Source organism: Caloenas nicobarica, chromosome 6 (assembly GCF_036013445.1).
Source record: "Caloenas nicobarica isolate bCalNic1 chromosome 6, bCalNic1.hap1, whole genome shotgun sequence".
In the NCBI taxonomy this organism is placed as follows: Eukaryota; Metazoa; Chordata; class Aves; order Columbiformes; family Columbidae; genus Caloenas; species Caloenas nicobarica.
This window is the reverse complement of record NC_088250.1, coordinates 22,973,336-22,999,579: the sequence shown is the minus strand read 5'-3', so window position 1 is coordinate 22,999,579 and position 26,244 is coordinate 22,973,336. Positions and strand designations below refer to the sequence as shown.

Genomic DNA, 26,244 nt, shown 5'->3' with positions numbered 1-26,244 from the left:
CAGTAGCTACCCTGTTCCAAAATACTGCACTTCTAACTGTGACATCATGAAATCCAGAAAGAGATAACTCAACATTAATTTTATAATGCAAAGAAAAAAACATCTCAAACTGGTCAAAGAGTTCATTCTTCCAGAGAGGGAGAAAAACCCAAGTATGAATGATTTAATTTCTAGGAAAACATCCACTAAATTCAAGCCACAATAATATTAGAGTAGGAATCAAGTTTTGAGAGCAGTATGCCTTTGAAACATCAAAATAAAATATACTTTCATAACCTGAAAAAACAACATACTGTAATAATTACTGCCCAGTACTATTTCTAACCATTATCTCCATCCTGTAAGGCTAATTAAGTCAAGGAAGCAAACAAAAGAAATCTGCTGAAGGAAACAAAAACAGCTCAATGAACACTCTGGCAATTACCACAGAAAATTCAGAACAAGAAAAAACATTGTCTTAAGTGGTTTAGGTAGATGTCTTAACTCCAGTGTATCCTGTTTAACATAATCTGGTTTAAAGTACTGCCATCACTAGTTGAAAGAAAAAACATTCAGTGACTAAATTTGAGAACTCTCAAAATCTTCCTGTAAAGTCCTTGTATACATAGGTTTTTGTTTATTTTAGATAATGAAGTATTATGTCCACCTTTCAGAGCATCTCCTTATACTTCAGAATTTTAAAAACTATTTGAAAATTCATTTTAAAAGGGTACTCTGTTAACTGCTTGGAAAAATATTAGCCAGAATGAAGCAAAGTTATCAGGCAAAAAAAAAATCTATTATTTCTAAGACAACATATTCCCAATTTTATATCTCAATATCTGTCTAGATTTTATTTGTAATGAAGTGTGGGGTTTTTTTTTTTTCCTTTTTACCACTGTAAGTTGAAATTCAAATTTTGGTTGTTATTACAACAAATTATAAATACATTCACACTTGCTCTAACATAGCTCTCTTTCTTTTTTTTTTCTTCCCATACCTTAGATGTACCTTTAGTGGAAAAATAAAGGCCAGATCTTCTCAAAATAAAGTACGATTTTTTCCACGATTTTTTCCCCTGTTCCTTTGCATACAAATAACCATGAATCTCAGGATACGTGCTGGAGCTTAGGAACATCTGAAAGAAAACATCAGATATGTAGCTTTCTGTTTCTTTAACATACTCAGACAGGATCAAAAGGATTAACCCTCTAAATGCACTATCACACCACACTAATTCAGTTATGAGTGCATCTAATCCCATTAAGAGTACCTCTGCTTTAAGGTGTGTAGAATGTTACACAACTCAAAGGTATGCTAAGCAAGCTACATATTTATTTGGGATATATGGTTTGAAATGAAAGCATTAGTTATGCAATATGTTGACTTCAGCAACAAAACCAGTATAAGAAGTTCTGATCCCATCCTTCAGACCATATTTAGATAAAACTGCAAATCAATGCTACTAAAAGAAAAGGAAAATAATGCAATGCCTCCTCCCCGACGTGTTACAAACCAGATAAGGGAATTGATCTGAGTCAAAATTAATTCAGCAAACAACTCACAAAATCTGAACCACAAAACCATGCAGGTCAGGCAGATATTACCATTTTCAAAAAAAGGGAATAAAGGTCTCAGAACCTGAACTGGTGCTTAAGTAGGAGCTTTATGAACTTTAGTTGAATTAAAGACAGGAGAGGCAGATACAGCTCCTGTCTGTGCTCAGGGTCATGAGGCATAGAGTACTGAACAAAGCTGCATCACAAGGGAAGAGGATGTAAAAGTTGGAGAGATCAGCTATTTTGGTTCCAGAACTGCAAGAAAAAGGTGTGCACTCTCATAGGTCACAGAAAGGCAGAATGCCATGGACAGACAGAGAAGTTAACTAATGCCTGGAGAAGCTGCCTGTCGGGCTGCCTCTACTCAAGGCATTCACTCGCTTCTCTTCAGCCATTTCAGCCAAACAGTCAGAGTCCAAAGCAGCTGCGATCTTGCTAAGACCAAGTACACAGTTTCACTCAGTCTGCAAAAGTACTCACTAAAAGCTGGCAACCACGTTAACTTTATTCTAAGTCCACACGATGCATTCATTTTTATTACTCTTCTTCCAAAAAAAGTACTCAGAACTATTACTCATATCTAAACAGGCTCATTTAAACTTCTTCCATTTCCATATATGCAAAGGAATCTATATTGTTACTGATCTTTTCAATGAACCTTGCCCCAGAAAAATACTACCAAAATACTATCAAAGCTTATATATAGGTAGGGAACGAGGGATTTTCTGGTTGATATCTGCAGCTTTCATTGCTGCATTTTCTTCTTGTCCACTGCCACGTCCAGAAAATCTGATCTGAGGACAGGAAGAAACAGATTCCCAGGCAAGAGACAGACTGGCCAGTGCCAGACTGCTGCAAAATGATGAAGTAAACTTAATTTTGGAAGCACACAAAGTTCTTGGGCTACTAAATAATGCAGTCCAATCAAGATACACCAGGATTCTTTCACTATTATTGTGTTCCTACCTTGCAGTCAGGTGCATTACTGTACAACCTGTAGACCATCCTGAGCTAATTAAATTCAGCTGGCACAAATGCAGTAACTCTGGGAGGCTTCAATTGACGGGGTAGGGCCCTATCCCACAACCAGGAATGCATTATGAATAGCTTCACTGCTCTTCACTTGAATAGTTAAATTACAATAAGACCAGGTTCATCCATCTACATGTGCTGCTGGCACACAGCTGTGTGCCAATGCAGTTTAAGCTATTGCAGCCACATTGAAGCAGACAGGTAGGTCCTGGCAGGTGTTCCAGCCTGTTAATCTTCCCATTTGCCACATATTAACAGGCTTGCTGGTGGTGAATATAAAGGCTAAATTAAAAAAAGTATTTTACCTCCATAAGCAAAGTCAAACGGAAGTTTTAGGAAAATCTAAACCGGTCAATGTATGTAAAAACAAGAACATCTTTTTAGGCTTTAGTATCTCTGCTGAAGATGAAAGGAGTGGTTGGCTCCCAGCCTGCACAAGTGTCTGCCCCAGGATTTCTGCCGTAAGAGCTTCAAACCAGAAGCGCTGTCATGAAAATCTTTTTTCTTACTCAGCAGACCAAAGTGGAGGAGCAATAGAAAGCTCAGCTTCAACAGTCACTGTTGTATGCCTGCTATCAATTAAAATAAAGTAGCAATAATGCTAGGAAAAAGGCAATCCTAAATCCATCTTTTTCTTTCTAAGACAGCTGAGGACTGTGTGAGAAAATATAACATGAACGAGCTGTAGTCAAAACCATTAACTGTCAGAAGAAATAAGCAGTAAAAATATTTCACAGTGAGAACTGAATGTCTGTAATAAACAGCTAAAACTAAAGATAGTAAAAAGATAACTTCCTTGGGGTTTTTGGTTGCGGGTTGGTTTTGATTGGGTTTTTGTTGTTGTTTTAGTTGAGATGTGGGGGTTTTTGGTGTTCTTTCTGTTTGTTCATTTGAATGGAGGCACATGCAAGTCTATTATAGGGCAGAATGGATCCCTGTTTGTGCAGATAAGAGGTAACCAAAATAGGATAAAAATAAGAAAAATAAGAAAAGTCCTTAAAATATGAAGAAGTGGGAGAGTTAAATGATGGTATGCTGCAGATAGGGATTACTGGTCACATAATATGCAGAAATAAGCTTTCACTCTCTCCCCCATGCAGTGAAATACTTTATATGATATGCAGAGTGCTGTCAAATGTCACCATGGCTTTCAGATACTACTATATGACCAAGAACTCGATTACAATTTGATTAGCTGTAAAACCAACCAATTTAAAATGAATCTGAACAAAAAACAAAGCAAGTAAATGTCTTTTGTCGGGGTGAAAAAAACAAAAAAAAACCAACAAGTGAAAAAACAATAGAACAGGAAAAACACCGCACCATTTCAGATGAATATAATAATAAAAAATGCAGAAATACTAGATATCACAGAATGCAATAAAGATTGAGAGCTGCACTCCTAACTATACAACTTATTTGTCTGCATCTGCAACATTTTCAATGAAAGGATGGTTGCAGTAGCAGAGACATTTGCTAAGGTAGATGCTTCTTGAGTACTCGCATGATTTTAGAGAGTTAAAGGACCCATCGTTTTCCTGAGACTCTCTGAATGAAGTTTGAATCTGATGACTGATTTCTTCAAAGATGTGATCACAGCCAGCTATGACCCAGCCTAGTGCTACTGGGAATGAACAGGACTTTCCCCAGAATCTGCTGATAAATTTTAAAGGCACCAATTAACTCCAGTGAAGAACTGATAGTGATCCTCTGTATTGTCTCCTATAGCCTTCAGTCAATCTGAGGGGTTTAGACTGGGAGAAAGGCCAACAAAACCTGGAGTGGAAGATGGGGAAAGACAACAGGCAGACTAGGACATGTTTAGGAGATTGACAAGAGACTGAATTTCAGTGTGTGGCTATTCCAGCCTGAAGACTGGAACGGAGTCAGATGAGAAACTGAACAGGGACAGAGGGACTTGCTGTGGCAGAGAGATTAAAGAAATGAAAGCTTAAATCTTTAATCCATGAAAGCAGAGAATGGGAACAACTAAGAACATGGTGGCAGTGGGGATGGGACAAAAGGAAAAGACACTATCAGTAATTCCGCCTTTCACCAAATTATGAGTGCTTATGTTGGTAATCCTGTTTCACCTTTAATTTTTGCATCTAGAATCATAGAATATATAACATTCGTTTTTTAATGTTTGTTTAGGAAAGACATATGCTCCCACCTTTAATAAATTCTACATCAGGTGCAAGTGTTTTTTCATTGCTCTGGAAGATGGCTTGGACATGTGCTACCTAAAATAGCTTTTTTTAATGTAGTCACATTATACGTAAAAAGCTATTAGAAAGAAATAGCCAAACTGGTCATTACAACACTTGAACTCTGAACTTCAAGTCTACCTACAGAACCTGAATATCAATTGCCTCTATTAAAACATGACAAAGAGGGGAGGAAAATAGGTCTATTCTTCAAGCAAAATCAGAAAAAAGTGTAATTACTCAAGTTAATTTCAACTTTCTATTTTGAAGATGTCACTGTTACATTTAAAACACTGATTGACATAGTGCATAGTGAAAAAAATATGCTATAAATACAATTAAAGATCAAAAAAACAGAATGACAAAACTGTAGAAATGTTATTCAAAGAAAAAAAAGAAAAGAAAAGAAACCTAGGATAAAATTCTGACCCTTCAAAGTAATTTTAAAAAAAAGTATTGACTTCAGTGAGACTAGGATTTCACCTGCTAACTCAGGAAGACTCAATTCTGGCAACACTACCCATGCTGTGCAGTCTATTAATTGCAAATTCTGTAATGAATAAGAATACAAAAGGGTCTAGTATGTACGTGAATTCATCTAAAATAAGAGTTGCTCCAATAAACAGCCCATGTTTTAAACAAGTCAAAAGCCCCATTTAAAATTACATTCAACAATGGTTTCACATTTAATTAGACCAAGTGAATTAATTTGTTAACCACCTGTGAAAGTTGTGATTCTCAAAAAAACAACCAACCCACGCCAACTTCTGAAAATTATAATACAATGTTTCATTACTATGTGGAGAGGCCTCAGATGAAAATCTTCATACTACGTTCATTTTTGACATGTTTTAAAGCATCCAATTTGCAAAGCAAGTTCCAAGTGATCCATACTGTCTACCACCAGACACATACATACAGCGCTCAGTCTCAGAGCAGTCAAACTCTAAACAATATAGTGACACACTTATTTTTTTTTCTTTTTTTTTTTTTAATGCTAAAGATCTTCATGTCCGAGATTAAACCTCTCTGGTATACATAGACATTCTGTGTATGTCAGACCTAGTGATTTTACTTGGAACATGCTAAATGGATAGAAGACAGTCAAATGGTTTTTTGGTCTTGAGGCTATTTAGGTGCTCTGATTTAAAGTTATCAGCCAAAATACTCACTCCTTCACTATCAATGAAAGTCAAGAAAAACATCCTTGAAAACATTTTACTTCCTTACAGCTCAATCCACAAAAAACTATAAAAGTATCAAAAATTATTTTTTAATCACTTGTAAACACTTGGTTGTTAAAACGAATGTCTCTCTTGATACTTGACCAAGCACATCACAAATAATAACACAATTCCATTAACTTGTCTTAATGAAAGTTTCCAAAGAAATAGCGACACACTGTACACAATTTACCCAACAGCTTCTGCTGAAAGGTGCATAAGGGCTGCACCATCCACAAGGGTGTTCTCTACTTTGTGCCTAAGGTAAGCTTTATTCGACAAAATACAATTAAACAAGCAATGCAACATGAAATAGCAACAGAGGAGAGTTTGTAACATTTTTTTCAAGCTATCAAAATGGGATGTAACTATTTATGTTTAGAATGATTCTTAATCTTACCTAAAAGCTCTGCACACATTCTACATATCACAATATGTTCTATTTCTAGAGCTTAAGGAAGTTCTCTGCAAGAGTACAGGGCAAACAGGTCCATTATAAAAGTCTTTATTATTTTTTTCAAACTACCAAATCACATTTATGAGCAAAAAATACTAAGTTCTATTAACATTGGGGACAAGATTTTCTAAACTAAATGTTTATGTTAGACTGTAAAATCTATTTGCTATTTCGGCAGCAAAAGTGAACCAATTTTCATTAGATATGCAGCATCTTTTGAAATTACAAAATTTTTAGTTAGGTCTGTAAAAATGATCTACAGAGTCTAGCATGTATCAATTAAATTTAATTTGAAACATTTTTACTATATTTGAGATAATCTTAACCTCCTGACTAACACTAGCTTCTATAAGTATATAACTATTTAAAACAGAAGAATGCTTTGAGAATTGGTTCTTTCATGTTTTTCATTTACTCATGGATGCTAAGGTAGAATTTATTATATAGATGCAACAGAAAATTTCTAATTTCTATATTTCTTTTACTTCTACCTTAAAAATCTTGTGTAATTATGTTGCTTTTCCAATCATTCTTTATCCCCAAAACTCACACATAGGACTGTTGTCTTAAGACCAGTGAAAGTTTGTCTATTAATTATTTTTTCTAGTGACAAGCAAACAAGAGTGATGTGTATGTTTCCACCTTTATTACTCATTTTTCCCCTCTTTGAGAAGTAAGATGATGATCCCTGATATGGTCATTCTGTGAAATTATTCCCACTGTAAATTAAAATCTTTTGTCTGCTTAAAAGATGACTAACACTAAGTGACCCACCATATATTTTTTTCCCGAAGGCTACCGTAGCCTTCAAGCTAACAAATCATACTAGTCAGTCTAAATATTCTACTCACTGAGTTTGACCATTTAACTCTTTTTTATATCCATTCGTATCGCATTAGCAGTTCTTCATTATTCCACCAAGGCCTGCTGTTAAGTATGTGCTGAGTACTGCAGCACCCCACCTTTTTTAGGAAATGGGGTCTTTCAACTGAAATACCCAACAAATGTAATAACCATTTTTACTGCATTTTGTCTGGTTTGGCACTCCTTGATCCTGAAAGAATGTGCAAGTTGCCAGGTGTGGTCATATAATAACTGTCTGGAAGGGACACATCATATCTTGTAAGGAAGAAAAGTTATTAACCATGTTTTGAGGTATTCGAAACCTAGCAACAGATCCAACAGTGACAATGAGCTGTGCTCACACAACGCACGGGAAACTCTGAGCTATGGTGGCTCATCTTCAGTTAAAGATTACATACCTGTAATATCCCAGAGTGGCTTATAGCTGCACTGGTCTCACTTGGAAAAGATATCATATGATCTGGAAAAAAAACCTGTAACAATAACAATTTGTATCAAAGTTCTGTAAAAATAAATATAAAGTTTCCTATCGTTTTTGGACATAAAATTAAAGTTCTCGATGCAGTGCAGGACACTGCAGATTATCTGATCCAATAATTTAAGTTTACCTTAACATCATTCCTAAATTTGTGACATTCTATATATTATCTGCTGAAAAACTTGGAATTTTGAGAAAACATCGATGGTCCCTGGAAGCAAGAGGGTTTCAAAAACCCTGTATGTCATATTGCAGTACTTGGCCCTTAGTGCTATTTTTCTAGTAGTAATTTCAGTTGCTGTTGATATATAAGACTTGCCTGGGGCTTCAATATGTTACAAAGTAGGAGGATATACACCAACATGCTGAAAAATACATTGTTTTCTCTTGTTTTCATTACACTAGAAAACTAGCAAATATTCTGGAATAACTTCCATTAATAGAGAACCAGTCCTCTCAGCTTGCTTTTTTTTAATTGTCCATTTTGTATGATATGAATATGAATTAACACCAAAATTTGCATACATCAATACAGTGTGGTTACAAATTCTGCATGTAAAGTGCCAATTTCATTAACAAGGAAAGCTCATGGTATAATTTAGGGACAGACCTGTAGCTGGAGAGTTCAACAGGCTGATAGGAACCAGCCAAGAGTTTGACCATTACAAATAATGTCTTCTCAAGGCTTTGAGAAGTTCTAAGCTAATGTGCCCTTGGCAATCTAGTGACCACTGACTTTAAGTTTTAATAAAAATGAACTACTGGTAGGGTTAATTCATATCAGCATACTTCTGATAGAGCATTCTTGCTGGACCACAGTACCCAGAAGAATGACTCAACAGGAACAGGAAGGACTCCGATTAGCCATGTCTGCTGATGCTGGTCATAGCAGCACATCAGCCACACTCCACACCTGGTTCCACTCACTGGTTAACCAATACACAAACAGATTCATTCTTTAAAAGCTGCTCTAGTAACTGTAGACCATCTCAAGCTCAGAATTTTTCACTAGTGCAGTGATACCTCCATGGTAGAAGAGTGCATAATTTACCCAGAGAAACACAGGTGGAGCAAGAAAAACCCCCTCAGATCTCTTCTATCTTTCGGTATCTTAATATTTATCTTTTCACAGGTAGATAATTTGAGTTCCCTTGCACCTTTCAAGTCCTCATATATTTCTGTTGCTTCTCCCTTTGACATCTGAAACAAGCTGGCTTTACAAGAGACAGCATTAGGAGCGATCCAAACACACCATGCATTTGAGCAACCAGGTGGCGAGTTTCTCCTGCTGAGCCAGAACTGCTTCCATGGCCTTTGCCATCAGCCAAGGTCCAAATCAGCAGCATTAACCTTTGGCAACATCCTTGAGCTAAGAGTTGCCTCTGCTCTCTTTCTATTCCTTACATACACTAACTTCGGCTTCACCTTCACTTACTTCTAATAGGTTATGGCTGCTCATGCCCTTTTGTGTCAGCTGTCATTTAGCTGCAGCTGTGGGAAGCTGCCATTGGGCAGCACTGGGCCTTAACATTCGATTTTCACTTCAACAATAAAATCATCTTTGCTACAGATGCCCCTTCTCACACTGCTTCATTTTGTATTTTATTGTCACTTGATGGAAACTTCATTCAATTTCGTAAATTTTATTTTGTTGTAGATCCATGTGTAAACTTCAATAAAATTAAACCCATGTCTGCCCCCCTCATCCAAAACCAAAGTATAAACATGAATGTTTTACAATTGCAAAAAAAAGACTAGCCAACAGTTACAAACACTGCAACGTATTCCTATATCCCTCATATTCCCTTCTAATTATTGCTTTTGACTCACGTTACACTAACAGCTCTAAACTCTGCCTATCTGTGTGTTAACAGAAAAGACTATTTTGCAGCAACAGCAATTGCATCACTTCAGAGATATGTTAGAACTTACCAGTGGATTTTTAAAAAACTCATACTTGGCATAATTTTTTCTAAAATACAGTTTGTTTTCGTCTTCCATTATCCAGTTTGACTGGACTTCCATCACTAATTCATGATCCTCTATAGCTCTTCCTGTAAAAAAAAATCAAACAAATTTTTAAAAAGCAACACAAAACCTGCACCTAAGAGCCTAGGAGTAGAACAGGTCAGATAATAAAAATACTATTAAATCAATTTAAAAGAATACAAAACATGAAACGAGCAATCTGAACACAGTCCATTAGTCAGGCCCACGTTACACCAAGTTACTGTTCCACCTGAGTACAGCCCTAGTTCTGAGGTACGTCACACAAAGGGTTTTTTGTTCATGTTTTGTTGTTTTCTTTTACAGGGGCAGCTGAGGGCTTTATTCCATTTCATGACCATCCATGTTGTCTTGCAGAGGCCAAGCAGTGACACATGGGCCAGCAGACAGTAAACCACCTCGGCCATTCACTCAGCCAGTGTGGGGTGTCAGGAATGTCTTTCTAACATGCCTTTCTCTAAGGCATCATTTGTAAAGTGTAAGTTATTAGCAGTACAGAAAAGCATTAATTTATCTTCTTCTCCCCAGGTCCCCTATGTCCTGAAGCATTTCTAAAACTGCAAATGAACTTCGGACGTTTCAGTGTTATGTTTTAGCACAAACCAGGAATACCAAAAAATCAAGCAGCTATGGAACCAGCATACGCAAAAGGAATGATGAAAGTAAGCCATTAAAAAAATAAAAAAGAAAACAAAACAAAACAAAAATTTACAAAGTGAATGCTAATGTGTAGTTTGGCTTTGCAGTGGGGCGAGAGTATGAAAAGGCAAAGAATTCAGTTATTTATCCCACAGCACTGGCATTCAGAATCGGTATTCTCAGTGCTTCAGACTGCTTCTGCTGCTCAGAGTCTTGAGTGAATTTTTCAATTTTAGAGCAACATGAAATGCACTTACAGGAAAGATACAGAATTTAAGAACTTTCCTGTAGATGTGCTGTGCATGTTTACATGTTACATACTCCAAGTAATATAATGGGACTTCCCATAGTGCACGAAATTAAGCATAGAACCTGAAAGACCATGGATAATTTCTGTGCAATATTATTTATACTGCTTTTTTAAAAAATAAATTTCAGCAACTTCTGAAATCATGTTACCAAAAAAAAAGTATGAACACACTTCCAAATGAATATACAGTTTTTGTGGCCACTTGTACATCGTTGTGGACTCTAATGAAAATGAGACGGAACTGAACAAACTTGTAAATTTCATTTAATTTGTCATTGGCATCTCCAAATTTAAATTACACTCCAACAATGAGTTACACGGTAAGAATAGTTTTGAGATCTAAACTTATGTCTCCCTGACAATTACAGGGTTTTAACACCCAATTCTGACCATGGTTTCAAAGGCAAAAGGCAATTAAAAATATATTATAAAAATCATGTAACTCACAATTTTCTGATCACATTTTCTGTACTTCACTGCATTATCATAAGGGACTTTATTATATACTTTAAATGAATGTTGATGCTCTCACATAACTGCCCATTGTTAAAACCTTTTGAAAAATCTTAGATAAAAGACTAGTATCGATTTTTTAAAAAATCATAAATTCTTGCAAGTCCTGGCTAAACAAAGAGCCTACCTTTCATAAAGTGTAGCATGCACAACCTTCTAAGAGATAAAAATCAAACTTCAAATTTGAAATCATTAAAACCTCTTTAGAACTACAGCATATTTTATTGATCTTCTCTTGCCACCTCTTTCACCAGTCACTGCTTCATGCTTCCACACTGTCCAATCTGGTGGGCAACAGCCTCACTGTAGCCCACAAATCTACAAGCTTCTTGAGGAAGTTTCCAGCTAGCAAATTTAGAGACAATACACTCATACAGCTAAATCTCACCTCAGTGGGAAAATATCAAACTCATAACTAGCAGAGACAAAGCACTCTCATGATCTACAGATCTAGCAGGGAAAAGGTAAACTTCCATTGAATTTAATTCATTCTTCACTGCATTTAACTAATTCTTGAGCCTATAAAGACAGAAAGTAAGGATGCTGCATGAAACTCACACTTTGTAACCAGATCAAATGAAGCAAATAAATCATAGAATCATAGAATACTAGGTTGGAAGGGACCTCAAGGATCATCTGTTCCAACCTTTCTTAGCAAAAGTAGAGTCTAGACAAAGTGGCCCAGCACCCTGCCCAGCTGAATCTTAAGAGTGCTCAATATTGGGGAATCCACCACTTCCCTAAGGAGATTATTCCAATGGCTGATCATTCTCATTGTGAAAAATTTCCCTTTTTTGTCCAATCTGAATCTCTCCAGGAGTAACTTGTACAAACTACCGCTTGTCTTTCCACGTGACTCCTTGTAAAAAAGGAGTCTCCATCTCCTTTGTAGCCACCCACTAAATGTTGGAACACAGTGATAAGGTCTCTCTTGAGCTTTCTTTTCTCAAGGTTGAACAAACCCAGTTCTCTCAGACTTTCCTCCTATGGCAGCTTCCCAGTCCTTTCACCATCTTTGTGGCCATTCTCTGGACTCTATCCAGCCTGTCCACATCTTTTTTGCCTAGTGGGGACCAAAACTCAACACAGTATTCCAGGTGTGGCTTGACAAGCGCTGAGCAGAACGGGATAATGACTTCTTTGTCTCTGCTGGTGATACTCTTCTTGATGCAGCCCAGCATCCTATGGGATTTCTTTGCCACAGGAGCACACTGTTCACTCATATATACCTCATACCAGGACCCTTTCCACAGAGCTGCTCCCCAGTCTGGTAGATCCCAGCCTGTGCTGCACACCTGGATAATGTTTTCCTAGGTGCAAGACCTTATGCTTGTTCTTGTTGAACTTCATAACGTTCTTGTTAGCCCACTCTTCTAGCCTGTGCAGGTCTTCCTGAAGGGTGGCTTTCCCTTCCAAAGTGTCCACTTCCCCATTCAGTTTGGTATCATCAGCAAACATCAACTCGATCCCATCATCCAGATCACTTGCGAAGATATTAAACAGCATTGGGCCCAGTATCTGTCCTGGGGAGACCCCACTCATGACAGGTTGCCAGTTTGAAAAGAAGCCATTTACCACCACCCTCTGCGTACACTCTGTCAGCCAGTTCACCATCCACCACGGAGACCACTTGTCTGGACTGTAACACACCAGTTTCTCTAAGAGAAGGCTGTGGGAAACCGTATCAAAAGCCTTGCAGAAATCCAGGTAAACAATGTCCACTGCTCATCCCACATCAACCAAGCAGGTTGTTTTGTCATAGAAGTTGATCAGGTTTGTTACGCACTATTTGCCCTTGGTGAATCCGTGCTGTCTTTTCCCAATCACACATTTCAACTGACTTTCGATAGCCCCCAGGAGGATCTGTTCCATAACTTTCCCAGGGACTGAAGTAAGACTGATGGGCCCATAGTTTCCTGGATCCTCCTTTAAGCCCTTCTTGTAGATGGAGGTGACCTTAGCCTTCTTCCAGTCTTCTGGGACATCGCTTTATCTCCACAACTTCTCAACGATTACAGAAACCAGCCTTGCAACAACATCAGCAAGTTCTCTTAAAATCTTTGGGTGGATAGCTTTGGGGCCCACAGATTCATAGGGGTCAAGCTCCTGTTACAGTTCACATACCAACTATTCAATCTGCTGATGGTGGGTCTGTCTCTGCTTGCATCAACCTGGATTTCTGTTCCCAAGGCCTGGGGCCCAACGGTGCTGGTAAAGACAGAGGAGAAGAAATTGTTGTGAACCTCGGTCTTTACAGCATTGTTGGTGACCAATTCACCCTTCCTGTTCAACAGAGGGCCAATATTTTCCTTCTCTTTCTGCTTGTTCTTTACATACCTGAAGAAGCCTTTCTTGCAGTTTTTGACAACTCTGGCTAATTTCAACTCGAGCTGAGCTTTTCCTTTTCTAACTGCATCTCTGCACATCCTGGCAATGCCCTAGTAGTTCTCAAGGGGTATTAATATGCTTGTCGATCTATTGTACACTTCTCCTTTGGTTTTGAGTAAATAAAAACACAAAGCAATTGAGAAAACAAAAAATACCCCCAAAAATAGTGAAAGAAAAGTGAGAATCTTGAAATATTGTACAGGCTGCTCTACTCCAAAACATGTTTTTCAGATGCAGGGGTAAAGAGACACTAAAGAACTGAAGCTGTTACCCAAAACCAGCACTTTTTTTCCTTTCAGTTTTACAGAAAGAAAGTGCTCCTCTGGGATGACATTTAAAACTCTTAAATGGTTGGCATTGTGACATTTAAGAAAATACCATTTCCTCAAGACTTACTCCTTGGTAAAAAAATAAGACATTCTGCATCACCCCAATGGATGGGTAAGGGTGCTGGTATTTCTTTAATTTTTAGGTGTCACATCACAGAATATTTTACCATTGCTTCAACTTACTGAAACACTGAGTTAGTGCCCTCCAAACCACAGCCCTGTAATCAAATCTCTAAATGTTGCCACGAAAAAGCTATACTTTGGTTTAGTTAGATCCTTTTTGCTCTTCCAGCTAGACTAGAGAGCTTCTACTTTACTCGCCACCACCTCTTTATTACTATCTCTAGCATGAGGAGCACCTGCTACAGCCCAAAACAACATCTCCTTAACTATGCAAAGTAACTAAAGCACATGGAAGAAGATTCAATATTGATGTGCATGACAGAACACATTTCAAAAAGCTTCCTCTCCAGCACCTGCCGCTGGACGGCTGTAAAGTCTTTCGTCCCCTTGGCAATAGCCAAGATATCTGTGACTTCTTCATTCTTTTAATACCAAATCTCAAACACTGGAAAGCTAGTGGAAGAAAATATTAACTCTGTTCCAGGGTACTATCTCATTATTCTCAAACTAAATCCAAACCAAAATACTATGCATGAAGAAGACTTGATTTCAGTCAAACCATCACAGCCACCCAGTGGGAGAAGAAAATTTAAATGAAATAAAAACAGAGAAGCCATTGCCCAGTACTATCACACAGATAATGCTTTGTGAGCCTTCCCACAAGCTACCTAAAAGAATGTGGATAGTGAAATCAAAATGAGAGACTGAAACACAACAATGATATATCTGGCCAAGGCACTACTGCCTACTCAAAGAGGAACCCTAGAACATCTCTGCTGAGCTGCAGAAGCAAATGGAAAATTGTTTACTGTCAACACAAAAATTTCCCACTAGAAAAGAAAAGATACAGTTCCACACTAAAGAGCATATAGGTTTGTGAAAACAGGAGTATACAGACTATGGTTTTGTGTTTCCTTTTGGGTGGGAAGTTTTTGGTTTTGTTTTTTTTTCTTTTTTAATTTTCACATGCACATACCTCCACACAGCAATGAAGGCACACTTCAGTGTTGTAATTAATGTCTGTCTTGATTAAAAGCAGAACACTGTTCTCAGCTCACTAAGATTCACGCAATCATATCTAATTCAGGAGTACTCAGACAGCTGTTAGGTATTAAGGAAAATGTTCACTAATTGATGAATGAATTATTAATCCCCATCATACTGGAATTCACACAGACACATATGCTCACACTTCTCATCCAGTGCTTAAGAATTTACTTAATGGAAGTGAAGATCAGTATGTTAAACCTTTCAAACAAAACCAGATCTAACAGTATCATAAAAATAAATCCATTATTATTCAGTATTATTAAAAAACAAACAAAAAGATATCTCAAGTTGTTCCTAGTAATGTTGAATCACGATCGTCATCATCTAGGAAATAATTTTATTTTAAAAATGAACAATTCACCTTTTTCTAAAATGATGCCTCAAGCAGCTGGAGCGATCAGAAGACTGTATGGTGAATGCAGGTCTTCAGACCTGCATGCCAGCAATTTTGAGAATTTCAGACTCTTAGGAAAACCAACTTTACTAATTATTTGATATTGAAATCTTCCAATAAATCCTTCCAATTGAAGCTAACACACTATTTGACAAAAGGTGTATTGTGCAAATAAATAAACCTGGAGAAACAATGCCACTGTTGTTCTCGAATGGTTTGTCAAAAGTGTGTTCTTCTATAGTTACTACACTACTTAAACACCACTGACACTATAAAATACAGAAAACACTTCTACTATTGATATAGTAGTGTTGTCTAAAGCCATTTTTATGCCTCTTCTTCTGTAGCAGTCAGTCATTTACAGCCTCAACCCAGATTTAACTCTGACCTTACTCTGAGCTGGAAGCATCTTACAACTGATACATTCAGTGCAAAAGATAAATATCTTTGAAATGTTACAAAGTAAGAAAAAAACTTGAAAAACGTTTGAGGCTGCCTTCATAGGATAAAGGAGCAGAAAAGGGCAGAAAACAGTTTTAGCTTTTCTAGTTCATCTTTAAAATACATCTATTAAACATAATACAGTTGGAGATGCACAGTCAAGTTTATTTTACACAAATGCATGAGTCCAGATTCCCTAGATACATACACAGAAAGGGAGTTTAACAACAGCTTTGTGTGTGTGTTGGGCAGGTGTTCATTTTTCTTGTGGTGGTGCGTGCTTTTGTTGTTGTTCTTGTTTGTGTTTGGGGTTTTTTTTGTTTGGTTGTTTTTTTGTTTGTTTGTGGGTTTTGTTTGGGTTTTTGTTTGGTTGGTTTGGTTTTTGGTTTTGTCGTTTTTGTTTTGTTTGTTTGTTTGTTTAAATCAACAGTACTGGAGTTACCAGGTACCAGTGCACTTTCTTCTGAGAATTAAGGACTCCAAGGAGTTTTCTATGTATTTTAGAATGCAGGAAGGCCCCCAAAACATCTTCTTTCTCATGCCACACTTTGCACTAGCAACTGGAACTGCCCTTGAGGTTGCAGAAGTAGTACCTTTGGTAACTCCAATACAGTGCCAAAGTTCAAGAATAATATGAAAACTCTTGAGTGACATGAAATTAAAACCAGAATTTTTATGGCATTTGTCTTCTAGTAGATTTTTCTGATATAATTCCCTATCAAAACCAAACACAATACAGTACCAAATCATGCTTTAAAAGGAAGTAAGATTGTCTGACTAGAGGATCAGTTCAATACTACAGCCCAATAGTGGGCTTGTAAAATCATCTTCCGCTAAGTAAAGTCTTTCCTGTCTTCTGCATTTTCTACATCTCTGCAAACTTCTCCTTACTCCCTACATTTAATTTGTCTTAATGTGTTTCTATACTGCAAAATTACATCTACACACTGCAAAAAGGAACAGAGATCAGAAGTTAAAAATACAGATGTTAGTACAGTTAATCTGAAATCACAGATTACTCCTTTTAAACTGTATAATAGAAGAAGAGTTTTTTTACCACACTAGAGGAACACTGATGATGTGGAAGGAGTTCAGAGCATTTCTTTTCAGCAACTTAAAATACTAAGCATAAAGTCGCTTCAACACAGTTCATTGGTCCATAACTGGAAATTTAGAAGAATGGCTTTGTTCTGCTTTTTAAGTAGGCCTGTCCCAGAGTTCACAATAAATCTGGCCAAACTGATTGTATTGAAGGAAAATACTGACAGCCTACTCTGATGTTGTTTCTGAAGACTGAGCCCTATTGTCCAGATAGAATAGCACTGGGTAACTGCTTTCTGTCCTTGATGTCAGAGATTTCGCTCAGGTGTGTTGGGAACAACGAAGATTTTATTTGCAATGAAAATAACCCATGTCTTGTTAGAGATAAGCAGGAAATACCAGTAGAAGAGGAAGAACTGCCAAAGAAAATCAAGGAAAAGTCAGAAAAAATTTGCAGTGAGAGCCTCAATGGTCAGTGTCTTCCAAATCAAGTCTTACAGATGTAGAACAGATCAAACAGTGTGAGGCAAATGTACTGTGCCAAAAAAAGATAAACAGAAGCAACAAACCCTCAAAAGAACAAATTCACACAAGCCCTTCCATCATTTTACTTGTAATCCCTTCTATTACAATTGTACTTTTATGTGAAAATGAACACCAAACACCTTATGCACTGCCACACCATTGTATACTGTTAGTCTTACCTAAACCTGTGCGGGTAAGTTGTTCAAATAGAGTCCAGCTGTGGTCATCGATATAGTGGTTCTTCAGTATCAAGAGCTGACATACATCCCTGGCTGTTACATCGCGTGGTACTTCCAAAGCTCTGCTAGTATCGTCTTCACTATATACTTTAATTACCTGGAATAAATAAAAAAGCTAAAATATCCAGAAGTTTAATATTTGGTTCAGTTAGTCCAAATATGTTCATCTCTCACCTACATGACTGGGACAAGAACTTATACACACAGAATGCAATACTAAAACCAGCCACTTCCCTGTAGTGCAATGGTGCAACTGAGCACAAAACAGCTGAGCGAAGCACATCCCACTTCTAACTTTGGCTACTGGACACCCCTTGCCACAGGACACCGGACAGATCGGTGCATTCGCTTTAAAAAAAATTGTAATGGAGGGGTAAATAAACCTGGTGAAACTGTACTTTCTTATATAAGCTGAAGAAGCAGCCATGGATGATACACAGTGAAACTCATGAACTCTGTGACTGCAAAACTGTAGAAAGATTGGATGGAGTTAGTTCAGAGAACAACAATCAGATTCAAGATGCTCACATATCTATAGACGATAAAAACAGGAGATTCTACAGAGCTGCTTCCAATTTTGACAAGCAAGAACTGGAACTATGAGTAAAAAAAGTCATACATACATACATTCAGAATCAAAAATGGAAAATAATTACCATCATGTGAGGACCAGGAAAGTAAAGGTCTAGAAGATACACATGCAAAAAACTTATCAGAAAGTAGACAATTTTTAGTATGTTTTATCTCAGTAGTTTTTCCAAGCTTCTTTATTCGATTCAGTATGTTGCGAGGGGCGAGGGCAGGAAGGGAAGTCTCATGACTTATCCTTGTCATTTTTACTTTTAAATTTCAGTAAAAAAAATTATTTTTCAACCTCAGTATACATTTTAGAGTCCTGAAGAATGAGTGTCCATTAAGTTCTTGAGGAGGTGAAGCTAAACCTGCTTATGCTTAGTTTCAAATGAAGAGGCTGAAGAAGTCCTATTGTATACTGACTGTTTGAAAGAAGGCATGACAATTTAGGTATTTTTTTCTGTATTTTCTCTCTCTGAAGGACAGTGAATCAAATGAATCAGATGAATCAGTGAACTAGATGGAATTGATGCAGATCACTAGTGGTCTGTCTTCATAAGGTCTGCACAGTGACTAATCCCATTAAAGTCAACACAAAAGGGTTTTTTTGTATAAAAGTAGAAAGTAATTTCATATTCTTCACAGTAGTCAAGATACTCTGTTACATTTCCCTTTTTTCTCATTTTTTAAAAGTAGACAGAACACAAAAAGTGAAAAATATTGAGGCTCCTGACACAAGGATCAACTCTTATCTGTGGTACTGTATGTTAGTATAGTAACATTGTTCCTAAAATAAAGCATGTTTGAGATTTTTATTATGAACACAAACAGGCAGGTAAACATGAGCAGTATGTGTAGAAGATATGATGCAACATTAAACATGCTACAAAAGTCTTCCAGGTACCCAGAAACATACTAAGTGATCAAATCTGGAATGCATCTTTTTTACTCTTTGTATTGTCAAACAAGCACTTTCACCCAAAAGCCACTCAATGTCATGAGACGGGGAAGTGACGATATTAATTCATCTTTAAGAATGAGATTTATTCTCCAATATTTACATTTTCCAGTAGCGTGGAGTAACACTGAGCAACATTATTCGCTCTCTACCAAACCCGTAAGAGCCTGCGTGTCCATGCCCAGCGCAGAGCCTGTGCCGAGCCGTGCCAGAGGAGACGCTGAGCAGCCCCCTTGCCAGTGACAGTCTGGCCACAGCAGCCAGGAGCTCAGCACACGTCAAACCACCTGGCCTACCCTGTCTGTGCCAAAGCACAACATCCTCAAGACAAAGGGCATCCAAGACATTTTAATTTATCTCAAAAATCCTCCTCTCACTTTATTCAGTTTATCCATATTCATCAGAATACATGACACACCTCACCTGAACTTTATGCACAAAACCGAAATACCGTTGTAAACCCTTCATTAAACATCGAGACACAAGTTCTTACTTTAAAGACAAACAAGCATATTACCGTCAGTCAGTCCTTAATTGCTGCCTTACTAAACACATGCTCATTTCAAGCATCTAATGAACAATCAGCAATGTATCCTTGCCTTGTTACAGCAGCTCCTTCCCTGGTTTGTGCGGAAGTTGGTAGGAAAGTGAGCAAGGAGATGCAACTGTATCTCCTGCCACCTCCTTCTCTCCCACTAACGGAAAAGATCAAAAAATTTTTAAAAATAAATTAAAACAAAAATATATAAAAAATCAGGTCAGCTCACCCATTCTTTCCAAACATCAGAACAAGGAAAAAGGACTCCATTTGAAAACCACATAGAGATTAAAGTACACGGACATTCTTACTCCTCTCCAAAATCTCCTTTTCTCTATGGAACTACATATACAGCAGTTCTGTTACGAACTTTGGCCCTGCATTAAATAAGCATGAAGTCCATGATGATTTGCTTTAACGTTTCAGCTAATAAATGGTAACAGCTCCAGAGTTCCACACAAGGTTCAGCCACCCTTGCCACAACACCAGCCTTCAGGATACAGCAAACATTAAAATCACACCTCTAAAGTGGTGAAAATCTGTCTCTACTCATGAATCAACCACCTCAAAGCAGAGTCTTCCAGGGAAAATAGACAGGGAAAGTCAAGCCAAAGTTTCCACAGGACTAAGCTACAGCCCAGTACTTAACATTTAATACAAAAGGCAAAATGACCACATCAATATTGCATTCAGTGACTGATACTGCCAAAGCAGCCCTGGTTGATGGCTATAGTTGGTTTTACAAGATGTCTGTGCTTTGGCAGTGTTCCCACTGCCAAGCGAGACCAGCAGCAATGCAGCTGCTTGCAGTAGGGTCTCATTCCACACACTCAACTTACTGAAACTGCTGCTCCAGTCACACAGAAATGATCTTCTGCTGTTCAGGATAAATCAGTATGAACGATTTAAACTCCTGCCATATTTACCAGACGAAATTAAAAGAGGTGTCTGGCAGGATGCACTGTGAATGGGATGCAGGGCTGTACAGGTGAGGAGACAAAACAGCATCCCATCACCTTAAAACATGTCCTACCCCAGGCAGCACTGAAGGTCAGGGACAGCTTCATTAGCCCCTCCTGTAAGTCTGTGTCAGGCTGAATCTAACACATTTTACAGGCTGAAGTGTCAGAAGGGAGACAGACAGTATAGAAGGGAAAAGGAAGGGAGAGAATTAAAGCGACTTTCCTAGTATTGGACTAGTTAATCGTTGTAGATCGCTTCCAACTGAAATATTCTGTTCTGTTTCTCAATATTCTTGCAATAAAGCCCAGGTGAGAATCCATGCCAGTGCCTTGGCTAGGGACCCTGCCAGCACGTAGTAGTGACCACAGTTTTCTCCAGGTACTCATTGAGTTAGGTGGTGAGCTTGTTTTACAGCAAGAGCACGTACAGCCCATGCTGAGGCCCTTGACGGACAATTTTTACAGAAATTCTTTTTAAAGGGGTTAAGAGGCGCAGTGCAGATGACTACACTCTTATTGCTGAAGAAATAGAAAAAGACTTTTTAAAATGCTGAAGACAGCAACACAAGTCACGATAATTAGCTGCCTGCGGCCATTCAGCTCGGGGAGTGGGAAGCCTTGGAGGTGGCCTTGGACTACAGGAGCACAGCTAAAACAAAACAACACAACATAACAAAGAAAAAACAATGGGAAAAAACACCCCGAGTTTATATTCTCTGGGAGTATTCTCGCTTGGCTTTCTCAGTATAGGGAAATAAATCCTGCTCAAGCCTAGGACACTGGATCCCCCCCAGCTCACAACTATGCCATGTGTTAACTTATAAAGCACAAATGCTGTGCCCTTTTTCCTCTTCCTTGCAAGGGATTCAAACACAGCAGGAGACAACAGACAGGCAGTCACCTAACAGACCCTCCTGAATTTGTGTTACAGTTTTAGTTTAATGAATTGAATCTGATGGTGTAAATCTCATCAGTTAGAGTGACCTTTGAGGGGTTTTTTAATTAGAAAAAGCTGCTCAGTCTGCGTTTTCTGCTGTGTTTGAAGTGAAGTCTCTTGTAAGATTTGCTAGGAACGTATTTGTTCCAAGAAGAGTGGATCACATGAAAAAGGATAAATTCAAAATCTCATTTTTCCTTGGAAATACGCTGCAATAAATACTGCTCTTCCCAAAAGTAGAGGATGGTCCAAGAATTAAAGGGTGGTAGGATTATACTAAAGATGCAGTTGTGCTGACCTCCTATAGCGATGAGGAAGCTTGAGTGACCATTTCTTTATTTTTATGAGCTATTATTATTATGCATTAGGCTGGCCAGTCATCCCCACTCTCTTCCATTTTTTCCCCTGAAAACTTGTCTGAGAAGTAGCACACAAGAAACAAGCTGCTAATTGAGAACAAGCTGCCATTACAGTTTTCATTACCATACACTCAAGCTTTGCTGTAAAGCAAGCTATTTAACCTCCCTTGACTATACCTATTAGTAGGAAGTCAGAAAAAATTGGCTCAGTAGTGCTCAGATCATCTTCTTTCCTGTCTAGTTTATAAATACAAGGAGATTTTAGTTCTTCTTGAGGTCAGAAAAAGAAACATCTCAATAGCTTCCACTTAAGCCACTGGAAGTAAGAAATTAGCAGCTCCAAGACCTGGAGGAAAACACCAAGCTGAGCATGACAAGCATTCATCATTTTCATTGCCTATGGGAGCAGACAAGGAGGTACAGCTTTGCTGCACGTCATCTTTCAGTTTTTCAATACATTAAAATTCAGCCAAGATCCCAGAAGTACGTGCAACGCATCTTTATCCCTCAAAACCCCTATTTTGACAAGAAATGTTGCTTCGAATTAAAATAAAATATATTATTGATTGTATTTCACTAATCATCTGAACTCAGAATGTAAAATCAATGCTGACAAATATAATCTAGTATTTAATACAGAAAGGGAAAAAGGAGACTCTATCTTTCATACTAAAAACTAACCAGAAGGAGCAAAAAAACCCCAGAAACTGTTTAAAAGAATAAGTAAAAGAGCACATAAGGTAATCAGTGTGGGAGGAGGGAGGAGCAAGACAAGGCTGGACTCTACTCCCCCGAGTCTTCTTCCACACTCAACTGTCATCTCCACTACAATAACTAAATAAAATGTTTCATAGACTTTTGAGAGAGAGCATCCAAGCCTGATTCTTCAGAATCTTCAAGCCATCTGTTTTGAAAGTTCCAATCTGCAGAAACAGCACAAACATATGGAAAGACCATACCACACACCGAGGAATTTCAAATTTCAAACTGAGTCCTGACGTGTGAAAAAAGCCAGGTAGATCCAACAGAAAAAGAATCACTCAGCACATGGAGTCCATATTTAGGTGCCTACATCAAAATGACCCGACATTTACATGATTCTTAATGCTCCTGTACAGCCATTAAGACAGTGGATGATCAGCACCTTTAAAAGAAAAATCAGGCCACTTTTATTTATAAAGATACAAGCACCTAACTTCGGCTTATCGTTTCTACAATTGCTTTCCTCCATGAATAAAACATCACACTTTTTGTACTTATAATTTCAGTCACATTTATGTTAGAGTTATTGTATGCAAAAACAGACCTTAAAAAGTCTTACACTCCAGGGTGCCGCACTTCCACCCCGAGATCCTGCCTGATACTGTGCTAACCTCTGTCTTTAGTGTTAACTAACAGGCTATTTGCCTCAAGCATTTGTTCTCCAACTTCCAACCTTGCCCCCCACTAGACAAAGTTTTTTCTTATTGAGACTGGTGGAGGTTATGGGAATCCGGAGAGTATTCGAACTACAATGGAAGCACTTAGAAATTTCTGGCATTTTAAACTTTTTTATGATTCTGGCAATAGTCTGTCTTGGTTGTGGAGGGAATCAGCAAAATTTCACATTCATAAAAATATTTAAGGGCAGCTTAACTCACTAGTTTAAAAAAAAAGTGTGTTAGTAAAGTTTACTGTTTTCATTATCAGGTGTGAAGGCAAGAATTTCCGACTAAATATCGCAGTCTGCAGTTAAAAGGCCAGCTTCCAATATTTCCTCCAAAGGGAAGACGAGTTCCAGGCCAAAACAATTCTTACAGTTTGCAGATATGAATAAACAGTAGCTGCTCGTTGTAAGGCAACTACTTTCTCAATCACCACAACAGGAGCTTGCAAAACTTTGTCCTGTACATGTCCCTTCAAGGAATGAACACAGAGAACTGAAGCACAGACACAAACCAACAGAAGATCTGTTAATATTTTAGGCGCCCAAATCCAAAATGGTGGTCATTAAGCCTGTGAACTTCTCCTCTGAAGGAGGGTTCACAAGGCACCACATGATTTCTGCACAGACTTGTCAACGCATAATTGGGCAGGTCGAAACTATCACCCAGTAATTAGGGACAATCACCTGTAAGGCTGACCATGGGGGAAGAGGCCAAACCCGAGTTCCAACATGCAATCCAAAAAAACAAACTTATGTAAAATACAGGTCCTAGTGAATCTGTACTTATTTGGAACACAGCATGGCTTCAAGAGACAGAAGGAACACTGCTTCCGTGCAAAAAAAATATACAGGATAGATACACAGTAACTTAGGTGACATGAGCATTAGACTTGAAATCTCTGTCATGCACAGGCTCCCTGTACACCGATCAACTTCAGGAAGGGAAATTTTAAGATCCTGTTGCCAGCAACATTTTCTATTCTATGGCCACAATTTTCTGAAATACCTTGCTTTCTTCTCAAGGTACAGACTAGAACATTTTAAAAATCATCCATAATAGGCAGACTGGATACTTCAGAAGTGACACAAAATGAAATGAACTGTCATCTTCTTCAATAGGACCATCAAGGCTATTAAGACAAAATTAAGTACCTTGTACAGCTTGTGAAGCCATATAATGAAGACTTGAGAGAACTATTTAAAGAAATTGAAGGTAAATCAAGTCACTGATTACAAGGACAGCAAACATCGAAGAACGAAGTAGTTGCCCAAAGAAGGAGGAGCTGTTCTTCCAAGTGACCAAAAGTGAGCTTTGCATACACTTACCTATTACTGATGGATTAAGGTATGGTCCCACAAGCACTAATAATCAATTATGTCTGTCTTGCAACGAAACCAAAGTGCCAAGAAAAGAAGAGCAAAGTCTAGGAAAATTGCCTGCCCTTCCTACCATGACCTAGAAAAACCTCATATTGTTTCCAGAATCTAACCATTTTCAAAATGACATTTCAAAGACCAAAAATAATGTCAATTTCCAGCCTTTATTCAAATATGAGACCACTGACAAGCTCAATTTCTCTTGCAATTAATAAATTTGTTGCTTAAAAATACAAAGAACTTTTTTAGACCTGAATATTGTCAGTAGGTATTAAAAAATGTTCCATTTCATGGCAGAAGTAGACGCGCATTATCAACTGAAAAAATTGCTATTTATTTTCTGTAGTAGTCTTCTGATAGTTTACCACGTCACTATGTCAACTGTCTATATTACATAGCCCATACAGTCACTCCCCTCCCCCAGACTCTTAGTACAGACTTTGTGTCCTACTTCATCCAGCACAAGATCGACCAACCCATAAATGAAAAAATCACACACAAAAAAGTAACTAAATAGCAATGTGAAGAAGTAACAAAAAATATCGGAGATTACCTGTAGGCAACAGAGGTCCAATTCATAATTTTAAAACACATATTTGCCATCTGACTTTGGGCGAGTCAGTATTAGTCCCTCAGTTTCCTTTTGGTAAAACGGGGCAGGAGAACTGAAATCTGTTTCTCTACAGCAGGGTAACAGATTGAACTCATTAAGGTTTGTAAAGCACTTAGACTTCCTCATATGACTACTGCTTTAGATGTGTAAATATGTTGTATTATAAAAAGGAAGGTTAAGTTATGCAGATCTCCAAATTATAATAACCTATGTGCAAAAATATACCAGCAAATTTATTTGAAACGAAGGTTATGACAATCACATAATGATGTTAGAAAAAATGGCAGAATGAGGACAATGCTGACGTGCCATCAACTCAAAGACAATTTAGTAAAACTGAAGTGAAACAAGGTTGGAAAGACAACAGGAACGTTAAAATATAAATATAATTATTTAATCCTGAATTTGATACATTCACTTTTTCAATATTGGTCAACAGAAGCAAAATATAAATAGTAATAAAATAGTTATAGAAGATTTCACTTCTCTGCATAAAACTGAACAAAAGGCTAGGTCTAGAGAAAGCAACTTCCACGCTTTTGACAATTAACTCATAGTACAATTACTTTTAGAGCAGAAAGTGAAATTATTGTTAACTATACAGTAACTATAATTATGTTGCTCAAAAAGTTAGTATAATGGCAGAATTAAATAACAGCTACATTATGAAGTTCAACATAGTGTAAGAATTGCAGTAATAAAT

At 37.7% G+C, this 26,244-nt stretch overlaps 1 protein-coding gene across 1 annotated transcript in view; it reads right to left on the bottom strand.

The window, feature by feature from the left end:
• GRB14 (growth factor receptor bound protein 14) overlaps positions 1 to 26,244 on the bottom strand; it is a 49,992-nt gene that overhangs the window by 12,327 nt on the left and 11,421 nt on the right. Inside the window, exons 2-5 of the mRNA XM_065637824.1 lie at positions 17,739 to 17,895; positions 9,732 to 9,853; positions 7,720 to 7,794; positions 980 to 1,117 (exon numbers count right to left, since the gene is read on the bottom strand). Of these exons, the coding sequence (XP_065493896.1) occupies positions 980 to 1,117; positions 7,720 to 7,794; positions 9,732 to 9,853; positions 17,739 to 17,895 (492 nt within the window). The remainder of the gene's footprint in view (positions 1 to 979; positions 1,118 to 7,719; positions 7,795 to 9,731; positions 9,854 to 17,738; positions 17,896 to 26,244) is intronic.